Source organism: Schistocerca serialis, chromosome 2 (genome assembly GCF_023864345.2).
Source record: "Schistocerca serialis cubense isolate TAMUIC-IGC-003099 chromosome 2, iqSchSeri2.2, whole genome shotgun sequence".
Lineage (NCBI taxonomy): Eukaryota > Metazoa > Arthropoda > Insecta > Orthoptera > Acrididae > Schistocerca > Schistocerca serialis.
The window spans coordinates 861,350,565-861,367,080 of NC_064639.1; the positions used below are offsets into that span (position 1 = coordinate 861,350,565).

Sequence of the window (16,516 nt, forward strand, 5' to 3'; positions counted from 1 at the left end):
TGAATGACGATTGCTGTAAAACACTAAAAATAAGAATCTAAGAGTTCAATTTTTTCATAAACATCATGCCATCTGCTTTGTTCAGGTGCCTTCTATAGCTGTGTTGACACAAAAGAAACTTAAATAATAGTGCCTGTATACAAATCATACAGATAATTAGGTACATAAAGAAACACAAATCATACAGATACAGATAAAAATCATACAGATAACCAAATACATAAACCAAATGAATTCTAAGTTAACATTATATCCAGTGACACATGGCTACATTTAATTTAAGTTACTGATGTCCTCAAATTCATAAAATTCATGTACTCATCAACACTGTAAAAGCTTTTTCCCTTGAGCTCATTTTTTAAAATGTGCAGCTTTGACATCTTAGCAGTGGCGTAGCGTGAGGGGAGACTTTGAGACTTAGTCTCCCCTGTATTCGTGCTTAAAAAAGATGCAATATTAATTCATAACAAAAATATAAACAGATGTCTCCCAAGAGCACTAAATGTGTGAAAACATCAGTTTTGTAGGCCGTGCCGCCGCACCCTGAGGATTGGTGTATCTGCCTGCTTGAGACTCGATTGCTCTCAGTCTCTGCCTCCCTGTGTGCGCCTGAGCGTTAGTGGCATTCTTGGCTGCCCCCCACTTCCCCTTCCACGAAGGCCGGTGCGCTGCACTTGCTAGCAGGTATCAAGACTAGGCTCTGCCGCTTTTATGATGGCTTTTAACACGGAAGTGAACAGTTGTGCGGTTTGTGTTCATAGTCATTCTTGTGTGATTTTAGTGCATATTTTCGTTGTGTTGCCAACATGAGTGAGCCAGCAACTGCACATTTTATACAATTTTTATTAAAAACGCCTTTTTCTACATTAACATACAAAAAAAAGTGCGAATTGAAGGGCAAATGACCTACTCCTATACTCCGTGCAGTTTTAAGTGAAGCCAAACAAAAACATACTTTTCAGACTGCCTGGTACGAAAAGTATGATTGGCTGACTGCGAATGCAGTTAATAACAGATTATATTGTTATATATGTCTTCTGTTTGCTGGTGAAAAGGAATGATGCAATAAAGAACTTTGACAGGGAAGCACAAAAGCATCAGATATCAAAGCGTCACCTGCAGAACATAGACTCATTTCGGTTACTGGGCAAAAGTAGAATTGAGCAGGCCCTTCCTGGAGCCGCTCATCTGACAGCAATAAAATACAACAAAAATGGTTCAAATGGTTCTGAGCACTATGGGACTCAACATCTGAGGTCATCAGTCCCCTAGAACTCAGAACTACTTAAACTTAACTAACCTAAGGACATCACACACATCCATGTCCAAGGCAGGATTCGAACCTGCGACCATAGCAGTCGTGCGGCTCCAGACTGTAATGTCTAGAACCACTCGGTCACTCCGGCCAGCAAAATACAACAAACAAGTTGCAACCAGCAGGAGAGTATTGGCTCATCTTATTCAGGCAATTGTATTTCTTTGTAAACAAGAACTATACTTTTGTGGCTATCGAGAAGATGAAACCTCCAGCAACCGATGTAACTATTTGGAATTGTTGGATTTACTAGCTCAAGGAGAGCAGTTAATCCAAGACCATCTGTCATCATCTTCAACCTTCAAAGGAACTTCTCCAGATGTGCAGAATGTTGTAATAGAAATGATAACTTTGGCAGCTAATGAGAAAATAAAATCTGAAATTCAGAACTGCAATTTCATTTTGATTCAAGCTGATGAAACATTAGATGTGTCATGCAAGAGTCTAATTAGTATAATATTCAGGAACTGTATTGCAGACAAAATTGAGGAAAGATTAGCTGGATTTTACAATGTTTCTGGAGATAAAACTGCTAAAGGTTTGTCAAACATTATTCATGCAGTATTGAAAGAATAGAATGTGGAAGTAAAAGTTGTTAGTCAAACATATGATGGCACTTCAGTAATGGCGGGCAGAGAAAGAGGACTACAACAATTGGTGAAGCAGTTCTGCCCCTATGCACTGTTTATTCATTGTTATGCACACCAGCTGAATTTGGTACTGTTACATGCCTCCAAAAACCATTCGACAAGTACGCATGTTTGTAAGTGATCTTAATGCATTCCTTTTGTTTTTCAGCAAATCATCAAAACGAACTGTATTGCTAAGTGAGAAGGGATTTAAACTGCCACCTGCAAACAACACTCGCAGGAACTTTCATTCCAGGGCAGTTTCAAGAACATCTAATCATTTCTCAGGGGTATATAGTGTTTTTAATTGTATATTTGATGATACAGACTCTCAGTGGACCCAGAATTTTTGAGCTGTAGTGTGGGAATGAAACGACAGATGGATGATCCTATGTTTGTCTACTTGTTTTGCTACTACCAAGGGTGCTTGGTTTATGTCAAACATCTGTTTAATGTGCTTCAGTCAAAATCTCTCAGTATAACTGCTTGCCATGATGAAATAAGAACTGTTTTGAGAAACTTACGACAATTAAGAACGGAAACATTCGTTGATGAATGCATTAAATGCAGCTTGTGTTTGAATGGCAACTTATCATTCTGTGACAGTCAAAAGACATCTCTCAGGGTACTAACTTACGAGATACTGGATTTGCAAATTGTTCAGATGGTAAGGTTTCCCCAAATTCAGGTTTTTGAACTTCTGAACGAAAAGTGTTTTATGAATTCCCAAAGTTGAAACTGCTTCAATTATTAGAACAGCATTCTTTTTTCAAACAAGAACAACTTGAAAGTGAACTGTGTAACATAAACGCTGATAAGAAAAAACACTTATCTGAAGTTCTCTTAAAGTACATTGTCAACAGTGATTTAGACTCCGTTTATGAAGAAACTTCGAAGTTCCTTGCATTTGGTTTTGACCCTACCAGCAACTACAGCAAGCAGTGAACGAAGCATGAGTGCTCTTAAACGAGTGAAGAATTATTCATTATGCCGCGACAAGTTGAAAATGCACATCGAGTGAAGAATTATTTTAGGAATTCAATGTCCAACATCCAGCTGTCGTTTTTGAGCACGTTAGCCATAGAAAAGACACTACCTGGAGAGCTATCCAGTGATCAGATCTTTGTAGACCAAGTTATAGGCTTATTTGTGGAAAGAAAAGACAGGTGCATTGCACTTGTGTACAAGAAAATATAAGTGCTTCTTCTCCTGCTGCTGGGGTTCTAAAAATTTGTCATCATTTCTTGAACAAGTTAGTTATTATTATTATTATTATTATTATTATTATTATTATTAGTGGTGGTGGTAGTGGTAGTGGTAGAAGTAGTAGTAGTAGTAGTAGTAGTAGTAGTAGTAGTATTAGTAGTAGCTGTTGTTGTTTTATTTGATGAATTTTGTTTAATTTGTTTAAATTATTGTTTATTGTACTATTTTGTCTCCCTATAATAACTGCAGAGTCTCCCCAACCTTGACAACCATGCTATGCCACTGCATCTTAGTAACTCTACAAAGAATTTTGGGATAATATATCACACTTTTTTATTACTGGGCTTTCTGATGTATGTCTCTATTTCTGTGTCTAGTTTCATAGTCATGGTAATCATTGCTCATAGCAAAGAAATGGGGATGGGATTTCAAAAGGCACATATTTTCATAGATATATACTTATGGAAGAGTCATAACTTTCATTTCTTTGAATATTTTCCAACTGGACTCCCTAGGTGCAACCTCTTTCATAATTGTTATTGCTCATTTTTTAATAATAAAGAAATGTTTTGCTAGACTCGAAAACCCCAAAATAAGACATTACACAGCAGCAGACTATTTCATCGAGAACCAAAACTGGATCAATTAAAATGATAAACATCTGGACTTTGCCAATTGCAGAATCACACTACAGTTTTTGTTGTTAAATCACAAGGTAACAACTCACCCTCATCAATAGCAGCACCACAATGCAGACAACACCCAAAACACTATCATAGAGTTTTGTGTTATGCATGTTCTTGAAAAGACTTCCCCATACTTCAATGAAAGTACTGCCCTCTGCTGTGATTCCCAACAAATCCTTCATCTGTGATGTTACAATCATGAGAGCAGCTGCTGATGTGAAACCTGATGACACTGGTCCAGATATGAAGTCAATAATGAAACCTGCAAAAACGAGATGAAAGAATGTTTTAATCCACTGCTGATCAAGAATTCTGTTTTTGTATCTGGGATGTGTGAATATTATATATTTACTATAATATTATTTATATTATATTTTGTAGTAAAATATCTTCATAAACAGTGCATCTCATCTGCCTATGAGTGAATAAAAATGTAATTCTGCATGGCATTGTTCACTGGGATATCCCCTTGGGGTTCAGCCACCTAATTCTGAAAAGCTTTCTTTTCAAGCTAACTGGAAACTTTTCTCAGCAAAATGTATAATGAGTTCAAGCTCTTTCCAGTTGGTAGGAATCAATTTGTTATTAAAGTCTACCCAGTCATCTTGGTCTATGATTGAGGACAGGCAGAGAGGGGTATGTTACTGGTAGCATGATCTCCATGTTTTCTAAACTTGTGTTGTGACTGCATCCCAGTTTCAAATCCCCATCTGTTCAGACTAGATCAAACAAGAGCAAGGACATGTTCGTATCTGGTATTAAGTCCCAATAATGAAATTTTGTCTGAAATATTTATTTTATTTTTATGTTAACATACTTACTGTTACTAGATGATGAGAAAGGAACATACATTGTAGTCTGGGAGACATACAGAATATTTTTTGGTAGCTCATGTGATTCATGCATGTTTCACACACACATTTCCAAGCACATGTATAACACAAGAAATAATGTAAAACATGAAGTTGTATTACATCAAAAAACTGAGGCTTCAATAAAATGAAAATAAATGAATGAAAACTTAAAAAGTGGTCTACATCACACAAAACCGATCAATGTTACGCAAATTCTGTGTAGTCATGTAGTGAGGTTGTTCGGAGAAAATGGTTACTTCATTAGAATGACAACTGGTGAAGGTATAATAGACAGGCAAACACAAACTGGGTCACTTTTGAATAAAGTTTCAAACTATAGGGGTCTGTTAGAGTTTATGAATGCAGATGTTCATGTTCAGTGTAAATTTTTTTGTCTGGCATGCCAAGAGAACCCATTTACAAAATGTGGTGTGCTGCAGAGGTTAAATCTGCCACAGTTCAGTGTCAAATGTCTCACCTTTAATCAGTCTCTGCTGAACACAATGGTTGATTTAGAAGTTCCTCCTATGAGACTTCACTAAACACAGGATATTTTAAATATTAATAATAGTTCTTGTGTGTGGCCATTTGCAAGGCATTTGCTACCTCAAGTGAGGCCTACAATTTTCTCACTCATTGTGATGCTCTTTGTAAGAGATGTATGTAGTTTTATCTCTGTTGCCAAGGAAGCTTTTTCTAGGACTGGTGGCTGTTACAGTCTCAAATTTGAAGAAGAGGGGACATCACTGGTACATGCAGTTGACAAACACTAATAAACTGAATGTTACATGCTTCTAGGCATTAAATTAAAATTCAATCTATCTCTAAGACATCACTCATTTATACAGAGACAAAAAATCGGATATGGTCTTACATCACAACCTGTCACATCCTTCCTATATTATAAGTAGAACATAAAGCAGGAAATGTTGCAGGAACACCTGTCACAAATTTTGAATCCAATGTAATGAAACACTGCACTTTTGGACAGTTTAAAATGAAGTTTGCAGCATTACTACTTGTGTGTTTTCAGCTACCTACTGAGAGACCGCAGGGAGAAATTTGATGAAATTCCCATGTCACTGTTGTAGTACAGTTTGTTACAGAGGAATACATGTAATACAACACCTTTAAGATGAAGATCACTGACAAATGTAACAGAGGTTAGGAGTAATTTTAACCTGAAAAGTATTGTTAAATAGTTGAATTTTGATACCATTAAGGATTTGTGAATTGTTTAGACTTCAATTTTGAATGTGAGTGTTACACTTTTGGAGAGAATGGGGTATGAGACAATTAAAACATTTACGAACTGAGCTTTTTTCATGTAGTTTTTCCCTTAGTGCATCATATATAGATCAAGAGCAGTTTCTTTATTGCAAATGGTATCACCCATTACAAAGAATGTGTGTGCAAGCCATGGTTCAAATTTTCAAAACATTATCTGCTAAACAAACAGATCTGTTTGCAGGGTTGGCACATTAGGAAGCTTTATTCCAAGTGTCTTTGCTGCCCACTATTAAGGTTGTGTTTTTTTGCAGAAAATATAGATGGGTAGCTATTTTTCCCAAAGATGTGCAGGATTCCTTTCCAAGTTGCAAGGTGTTAAATGAGGCAGTGGAGCTTATCTGTTCTACACTTTGTTCATCAGTATGAAAGACATAGCATACTCAGCTGTAAAATGTAACATAACAATCAGATTAATAACAGAAAACTTAAGGTTCAATAACTACAAATTTAGAGCTTTGTAATGTTGGCCACAAACACACAATGTGGAGCTGCAAACAGTACCGGGTCAGAACACGTCCTGAGCAATAACAGGTGCAGTTTCACAAAGAATACTAGCCCTGAATTTACAGCAAAATACTTGGAACTTATATGTGATGTAATCCATCAGCTACACCATGTGCGTGATAAATAATTACTCAAGTTATTTCAAGCATGATTGGTCTCACAGTTCTTGTCTCATTTATTTATTTATTTAGCATCCATGTCATCGTACAAATGATATTGGACTTGTCATACATAGAAATTAACAATATAGAATATACAAAATGAAATTGCCTGCAATTGGATCTGTCATACACAGAAATTAAAATATAGAATGTACAAAATGAAATTGTCTATAATAAATGACAGCAAACTTACAGTTTCTTTCCACATAAATGGTTTATAGTAATTTGCATCTCAGTAACAATATATAACTTGTACTATAAATGGTAAAGTATAATAAAAGCTGAAACAAACAAAGATAGAAAATTTTGGAGGTTATTTTGTAATGTCATTTGCTTGGTCTTCAAGATATTCATTTACTGAGTAGCAGCATTTATCAATTAAAAATTTTCTAAGTTCTAATTTAAAAGTTGTATTGTCCTTTAAATCTCTCTAGGGTTTATTACACATATCCTGTTTGAATTGTTTCACCAGAAACACTTCATTGCACCACTCTCATTGAGCTTGTCACAGTGCAAGTTATCATACTTTAATGTAAATTGGGGGGGGGGGGATATATCATTTGGATGAATCATAAAGATGTTGTTTACTTTTAATTATTTCATTCCCCTTTACATTTTTCATAGTTTGCTTACAATACATGGACATAATATGCATCAAAATAACTGTTGGAGACTTCTGTCCATTACCTAATATATGTTTTCTGAATTTATCTTGCACTTTTAGTTCTTACAGTGAAATATGCCTTAAATATAGGAAAGTGTTTTTAAATGTGACATAAACATAAACATTAGGCAATGTTACAAGTCAGTCTGTTGCTACAATCTTTATTTGGCATTCACATTCATTGGTTTTGCCTACTCTCAACCAAATTATCACCTTTCAATGTAACTTAGACCTCTAGTGATACTACAAACCAGTCTGTCATTGCAGCCAATTTCAGGGATAAAATATCTCATTTTACCATTCATAGGTACGATATTAAAAAATAGGCAATGTAACTTTTATGATGTATTCTACTAAAGAACGTACTTTTTACTTTTCAATCCAATCTCATGTCAGTGTACAATAATTTTAGTTTGCTAGGCAACCCACTAGCCTCTTGTTGATCATCAGGAATAATCACATTCAAAAGAATTAGAGAATTCCATATCTTCTCAGTAACATATGGGTCTGATGCTTCCAGTGACAGGAAGCAGAGATATATAAATCTCAGCATAATAATTTATGCTAAACCAAATAAATAAATTTACAGTATGACTTAAAACATCCAATAGAACAAAATAAATAGCATCAGCATGGGTTTTCAGGCAGTAAAACAATATAGAAAACAGTCATATATAAATGTTTCAATGTTCATACTTCTTAATATTTTGAACATTAACCTTTGTGACACATAACTGTGAATTCTGTCTGAATCTAATCATTGATGCATTTACATTGAAATGAAACATCAAAAGAAAAAATGAAGCAGATTTGCTTACCGAGACCCAGGATCCCCATAATGACCTGGATGACTCCGGTGAGGAAGCAAAGAAGCACGGCATGTTCAGGACCCATGCCAAGCACTGACTGAAATGTCAGCAGAGAGATGACAGCAGAAGGGCCCATGGGTACATCCTTGCAACTACCAAAAAGCATGTACAGGATGCAGCCCATGAATGAGCCATACAACCCATACTGGAACACACAATAAGATTGTGGCTTCTCTGCAAGTGCATGTTATTGTGGAGTATAGTGTCCTGATTGATTTCTGATAAGGATTCAAAAAGAAATAACTGTCAAATGGGAATAATTTGCTACAAGGGGGATGCATGTGGCTTCAGCTTTAACCAAAAAATATACAATAGCCTCTTGTATGCATCATGGTAGGCTCACAACATATAAAATATACCTTGGTCTTGCCATACTGCATAGAGAAAATAAGTGATTCAGTTTAAAGTGATACTTTTAGTCTACTGTAACTTGAAATTTATAGACATAAAATGAAATCTGCTGGTGGCATTCTCAGCAAAGAGGTGTAGTAATTCCACTGTAATATCTTCCTCAAAACTGAAACATGTGCAAAATTTCATTTTGTTTCAGCTGCAAATTGCTCCTAGGTAACAGGAAGCTTATTGTAGAGAACAAGTCACAACTTTTTGTGAAATAATGACTACATTATTTTCATATATAACAAAGTGAACCAATGTATTCCCTTTGTGGTGTCAACAGTCCAATTAAATTCACCTATATGTCAATAATTAGCTTTTTTTGAACAGAATTTATATTGTACAGTTAGTATTGTATACTATAAGTTAATTTTATAAGGGAATGAAGGCTACAGTTGTAAAATTTTGTTATGTTGCCTTTCTACAAATATAATAAAATTTTTTAAAATAATGTTGTAACATGAACTGTCTATACTGTGTCTTGTTCTCTACACCCAGGAGGGTGCTTTAACGACATGACTGAATTTTCTCATATTGAGAACTGTGAAGGAGTTGTCTATGTCTTACTTGGGAGAAAAACTTTCAGTAGCGAGGATTGCAGAAATTAGTCTGTATTGTTGACAAATGGTTTCAATAGGTGTAACTGTAATTTTATGGTCTTTAAAAAATTTTTTTTTCACTTGTGTTCCATTTGAGAACTTGTACCTCATGCCTTGCTGTCATTATGGTGGGTAAAATACAGTACATTATACAAGATGTCCATAAAGTCCCTTTACAACTTCAAAATTTTATTACAATGGCAGTTGCTGAAATATTTTAACAAAATTTCTGTTATTGTAGTCACTGTTTACTGAAGTTTTTATGTATACTAAAATTTTGTGTTTAAGATACTCTTTTGATGGAAGGAACTGAATCTCTACAAAATGGCAACTCCTCAAGAGAAGGTACAATGTGTGCCCTGGTTTATTGATACAAAATCGGATGTTCAGACTCAATGAAACTTCAGAACGAAGTTATGAAGAGATCCACCATTATGCCCTTCAATCCATGCATGGCACAGGGACTGTGTTGGATAAAGGGAGGAGCAGGTGACCAAGAACATCCAAGGAAAATATCGATTGTGTTTTAAACGTCTTCACTCGTTCACCTACGAAGTCCATCTGTACTACTGCTAGAAAGTTGCAACTACCACATTCAGCTGTGCATAAGGTCCTCCACAAGAACTTATGGTTGTACACTTACAGAGTGCAACTGTTACAGACACTTGAGCCAAACGACAAGCCAAAATGGACAGAGTTTGCACTCAACATGCTGGAACACCTTTTAGAGGGTGAAGCATTTGTCAGGTAAGTTTGTTTCATTGACGAGGCAACTTTTCATGTTTCTGGGACATTAAACAGACACACTGTGAGACTCTGGGAATCTGAACACCCCCATGTGACTAGGGAACTTCACTGGGATAGTCCAAAAGTGCATGTGTGGTGTGGAATCATGTGCAACCAAATAATTGATCGATTTTTCTTCAATGAGTCAACAATTATTGCAGATGTTTACTTCAACCTTCTGACCAAATATGTAGCACCGTAATTGATTGGCTTACAACCAACTATCATTTTCCAGCAAGATGGTGCACCAACATATTGGGGACTGCATGTTCATTGGTTCTTCAATGAAACATTTCCAGGCAGATGGATTAGGAGGGATGGGCCAATTCATAGCCACCACGTTCACCAGATATCAGTCCCTTTGACTTTTTTCTATGGGGATATGTAAAAGATATCGTGTATCAGACACAGATATGGGACATTCCTGACTTGAAGCAAAGGATTCATAATGCCATTGCCACCATTGATGATGCTATGCTACAGCAAAAATGGCAAGAGATTGAGTACCATCTTGAAGGGCTTCATGCAACTAAATGTGCCCATATAGAGGTCTATTAAACACTGTCAAAATTTTTTTATAAATACTAATTACAATAAAAGATATGTTGTTAAAATATTTCAATAACTGCTGTTGTAATAAAATTTTGAAGTTGTAAAGGGACTTTATGGACACCCTGTACATATGTTTGTCAAAAATAAAACCATTCTACCTCTGACTTTATGATTTGGTTAAGTTGGATTGATGAAATATGTAACATGTCGTACACAAACCTTTGTGAGTGCTACATATGTGAACATTCCCACGTGCACAAGGTAGTTTTTAACTGTAAATGGTTTTATTTTTGACAAACCTACATATAATATACTGTATTTTATCCTCCATAATGATGACATGACACAAAGTATGAACTCACAATAGAACACATTTTCTAACAAAAATTTTTTGAAGCCAGAAGATGACAGTTACAACTGTCAGAACCAGTTGTTAACAATAAAGACTTATTTTGATGACTTGTTCATCATTGTATTTAGATTGAACAAACCATATGTTTTACTTCTTTAAAACACCTTGGATTATAATTATAGATGAGCAGCACTTTCTTTTATCATTCATAAACAATTTTAAGTTAAATATTTGGCAACAACAGAAGTCACATTTCAAACATAAATTTTTTTAAAATTGTATACTCTAATTTGGATCATTGTATAATTTCATTGTAAAAATGTATTCATATTTGTGCGTAGGCTTTATATGGAACTCTGCATTTCAATTTGTTACTACTGTGATCCTATCTGGTGGCTGACTGTAATATCTATGATGTTTGGTTGGTTGGTTCCTTTGAGAGAGGGAACCAAACAGTGAGGTCACTGGCCCCATCAGATTATGGAAGGAAATTGGCCATACCTTTTCAAAGGAACAATCCTGGCATGTGCCTAAAGCGATTTAGGAAAGTCATGGAGAACTTAAATGAGGATGGCCAGACACAGGTCTGAACCATCACCCACCCAAATGTGAGTCCAGCGTGTTAACCACTGCACCACCTCGCTCGGTGTCTGCTATGTTTACTACCCAGTATCAGTGTGTATGTGGGTTTTAAGTGAACATGAGCATGTACATTCAGTATATGGTGTTTTATATAATGATTGTTTTACCTTTGACATACTAATATACTATGCCATGTATGTTCTTGGATTGTTTATGTATTATGTGTTACAAATCATTGTACATATGGATGAGGTGCTTTGAAGTGTAGTGAATATGGGACGTTATGAATCCAAATTATGTTAAAAATGTTATGTAGGTATCTCACACCCAGTTTTTGTGTTTACTGAGTCTACGCTTTACAGATCTGAAAATGATAAAAAAGTTTTGCCAAAACCGGTAAACTGAATATATGCTCTACTAAAGTGATCATGGGATTTTGAAATGGATACTTCTATTTTCATAAGGGTCTGTGGAAAATATCTTCCAGCTGCTGTACCAGCAATTCAGACAGTATATGAAATGGCAGATAGCACATACCAGTGTGACTCATGGTTTGAAATCATTCCCTCATCCAAGGAAATTAAGTTTACATCACAAACCCAATGCGGTCATGGTGCATGGAACAACATCTGTTTCAATGTGTAAGGATAGTTCATAAGAAAGACTTGAAAAACTTGACTGCAAGTCTAACTACATGGACGGTCAGGTAGGGATGTACATAATTAAATCGATTTACCTGACAGTTTTTCAATTTTTGTAGCTCAAAATAGCTAACAGGAAACTTCTGGAAATAGATGTTTCTTTGATGTTCCTTGCAACTCTCCATAACTATTTTAACAGTCTGACTTGCATAAGACATGTGGTACACATCCACATTAAGAGAACTGGATTGTCTTTTACATTACAAAGAAAACTTCCTATTTTTGTTGATGGGAGCGAAAAACTCTAGTTACCTTGTTTCCATAGGGGACTACCAAACTTTTTAGAGATTGGGTATATACACAATTCTTAGCACCTCTTGTGTATCATTCAAAACATCTTCCCCAGGTTTCATTTATTTTGCCTGCTACACTCATTCAGTTTGTTGATCTGAGCACCCGGAACACTATTTGTAGGTGTTATAATCCTTTATCAAGGCTGTAGTTATCTGAAAGCATTTGAGCTCTATGGGCCAGATACTTTCACTTTGAACTTCTTTGCAATACATGGCCCAAGGCATGGGTACATGTATTCTATGTATGTATTGAGATGCAAGGAATTTTGTCTGAATCTCAGCTTGTCCACTTTATGGGTATATACTGACTCGAAGATAAAACACATGCTGACATTATCATGTCTTGTGGAAATTAAAGTACCAATTCTTAAAAAAACTTTCTTTGTAGTAATTATTTAATTTATTAACTAACTTCTAAAGTAAATATCATTTTCATCAATAATACTGGTTCTAGCTGCAACATATTATTGTAGTAATATTTAGGAGATTAAATTTGCATTCAATTTGTCTCTCTGTAGCTCAAATAACAAATACCCATTGCTACTACTACCCATATCCTCCTTTTCATGCTAACGGTGCCCTGCTGCTCATTTTTGTCTCACAGCCCCTTGAGAAATGAAAATCTCACCTCTTCCCACCCCCCCTCCACACACACACATACCTCCCCCATAACATCCCTCTTCTCCATTCCTCACCCCATGGGATGCTAGAGCTGATGTTGAGTTGAGATCTACTGTGTCAAAGTGTCACACTTTGATCAGACAGAATTTACATACACTCCAGGAAATGGAAAAAAGAACACATTGACACCGGTGTGTCAGACCCACCATACTTGCTCCGGACACTGCGAGAGGGCTGTACAAGCAATGATCACACGCACGGCACAGCGGACACACCAGGAACCGCGGTGTTGGCCGTCGAATGGCACTAGCTGCGCAGCATTTGTGCACCGCCGCCGTCAGTGTCAGCCAGTTTGCCGTGGCATACGGAGCTCCATCGCAGTCTTTAACACTGGTAGCATGCCGCGACAGCGTGGACGTGAACCGTATGTGCAGTTGACGGACTCTGAGCGAGGGCGTATAGTGGGCATGCGGGAGGCCGGATGGACGTACCGCCGAATTGCTCAACACGTGGGGCGTGAGGTCTCCACAGTACATCGATGTTGTCGACAGTGGTCGGCGGAAGGTGCACGTGCCCGTCGACCTGGGACCGGACCGCAGCGACGCACGGATGCACGCCAAGACCGTAGGATCCTACGCAGTGCCGTAGGGGACCGCACCGCCACTTCCCAGCAAATTAGGGACACTGTTGCTCCTGGGGTATCGGCGAGGACCATTCGCAACCGCCTCCATGAAGCTGGGCTACGGTCCCGCACACCATTAGGCCGTCTTCCGCTCACGCCCCAACATCGTGCAGCCCGCCTCCAGTGGTGTCGCGACAGGCGTGAATGGAGGGACGAATGGAGACGTGTCGTCTTCAGCGATGAGAGTCGCTTCTGCCTTGGTGCCAATGATGGTCGTATGCGTGTTTGGCGCCGTGCAGGTGAGCGCCACAATCAGGACTGCATACTACCGAGGCACACAGGGCCAACACCCGGCATCATGGTGTGGGGAGCGATCTCCTACACTGGCCGTACACCACTGGTGATCGTCGAGGGGACACTGAATAGTGCACGGTACATCCAAACCGTCATCGAACCCATCGTTCTACCATTCCTAGACCGGCAAGGGAACTTGCTGTTCCAACAGGACAATGCACGTCCGCATGTATCCCGTGCCACCCAACGTGCTCTAGAAGGTGTAAGTCAACTACCCTGGCCAGCAAGATCTCCGGATCTGTCCCCCATTGAGCATGTTTGGGACTGGATGAAGCGTCAACTCACGCGGTCTTTACGTCCAGCACGAACGCTGGTCCAACTGAGGCGCCAGGTGGAAATGGCATGGCAAGCTGTTCCACAGGACTACATCCAGCATCTCTACGATCGTCTCCATGGGAGAATAGCAGCCTGCATTGCTGCGAAAGATGGATATACACTGTACTAGTGCCGACATTGTGCATGCTCTGTTGCCTGTGTCTATGTGCCTGTGGTTCTGTCAGTGTGATCATGTGATGTATCTGACCCCAGGAATGTGTCAATATAGTTCCCCTTCCTGGGACAATGAATTCACGGTGTTCTTATTTCAATTTCCAGGAGTGTAGTTTGTGCACAAGTGTGGCAACACTAGGAGGAAAGGGGTCGATGGAGGGGAGACGGGCTGGTTTGTATGGAAGGGGGGGGGGGGGGGAGGAGGATGCAGTAATGTATACATAGAGGAGAGCAGCCAGGAAAATGTGTAGATGAAACATAGCTCTGATGGCAGTAGCACCTGAGCTGGAAGACCAACGATGCTGGCGTAGGCGAGTGACTGGGGAATGACAGTGAGCCCAACGGTGATGCCGGCCACCAAATCCCCCACAGCATCCTCTGTAGAGTAGTGTGGCAGCCATGACAGCACGGGCAGCCTCTTGAGCAGTGTCTTCTGTGAGAATGCCCTCTTCAGCCAAATGTGCATCCTCTGGTGCAGGGACTTTTCTGAACAGAGTGAAGCCACTGTACAGTCAAAATGATTACTGTGGTAACTGCTGCCATTAAGTGACAAGTGCCAACAGTCTTTATGGAACTGTTTATAGGCACAAAATGTCCAAGATATACCATGTACATAAAATATATAGAGGAAGTCTTGTAACGTATAGTGACTACACCTTTTGCTGAAAGCAAGTCACTGCTCATTATAAGTACCCATTCTACTGAATAAAGCATTATGATTTTTCAGAATGCAGTTCACATAAAAATACAGGGTTCCTAAGTATTGTACAAAAGTAATCATGCTCCCAAATTAAACTCCAGCTAATTTCATAGCATCAAGTCCTTTATGGACAGGACAACATTCTTACAGATAACAAATTATTACAGTTAGTGGTGAGTCACCTGTGAAATGTTTTCTATACAAATGCACACACCAATACATCTAAATGTACACACTATGTGTAAATATTTTTTTATTGAGACCAATCTTAGATTTTACGAAATATTTCTCTTTGATCTAAGAAAAATGACAGAAATGCTAATTTTGTCTCAAATATTCCAAATGGATAAGCCCCTTGTCCTACTTGTAGTTGATATTTGACTAAAAAGAAATTTATAAGGCACATACTGAAACTGTAAACCCTCTTTGAAATATTACCATTTAGACACTTCTTTCAGGCTTTCTGGGATTGTCTTGGAAAGTACTGAGACTACGTACGACACATGTGTCCCCATACATAAGTAGGCAGGGAATATATTGTGCACAAAAACTGCCAACTTGGTGAGTCATCTTCAATTCAGTTATTCTCATTTGATTCACAAAGCGTCACCATAACACTCACATACTGATCGATATATGGTAATAAATTCATTAATCTCCAAGTCTTCATTCAGTCCAATCTGGTGGGGATCACAAACACTGAAGCAATACTCCAGAAAGGGTCAGACTCAAGTTCTATATGCAGTCTCCTTTATACAGGGTGGTCCATTGATCGTGACTGGGTCAAATATCTCACAAAATAAGCATCAAATGAAAAAACTACAAAGAAAGAAACTTGTCTAGCTTGAAGGGGGAAATCAAATGGCACTAAGGTTGGCCTGCTAGATGGCGCTGCCATAGGTCAAACGGATATCAACTGCATTTTTTTTAAAAATAGGAACCCCTTTTTTTATGACATATCTGTGTAGTATGTAAAGAAATATGAATGTTTTAGTTGGGCCACTTTTTTCGCTTCATGATAGATGGCACTGTAATAGTCACAAACATATAGCTCACAATTTTAGACGAACAGTTGGTAACAGGTAGGTTTCTAAAATGAAAATACAGAATGTAGGTACGTTTGAACATTTTATTTCGGTTGTTCCAATGTGATACATGTACCTCTGTGAACTTATCATTTCTGAGAATGCATGCTGTTACAGTGTGATTACCTGTAAATACCACATTAATGCAATAAATGCTCAAATGATGTCCATCAACCTCAATGCATTTGGCAATACGTGTAGCGAAA

The 16,516-nt window shown here is 38.0% G+C and overlaps 1 protein-coding gene across 1 annotated transcript in view; it reads right to left on the reverse strand.

Moving 5' to 3' along the window:
* The window catches only part of LOC126456467 (sodium-independent sulfate anion transporter-like), a 65,142-nt gene extending 50,151 nt beyond the window's left edge, over positions 1-14,991 (reverse strand). Inside the window, exons 1-3 of the mRNA XM_050092218.1 lie at positions 14,806-14,991; positions 8,128-8,323; positions 3,878-4,098 (exon numbers count right to left, since the gene is read on the reverse strand). Of these exons, the coding sequence (XP_049948175.1) occupies positions 3,878-4,098; positions 8,128-8,323; positions 14,806-14,991 (603 nt within the window). The remainder of the gene's footprint in view (positions 1-3,877; positions 4,099-8,127; positions 8,324-14,805) is intronic.
* Positions 14,992-16,516: the final 1,525 nt, after the last annotated feature.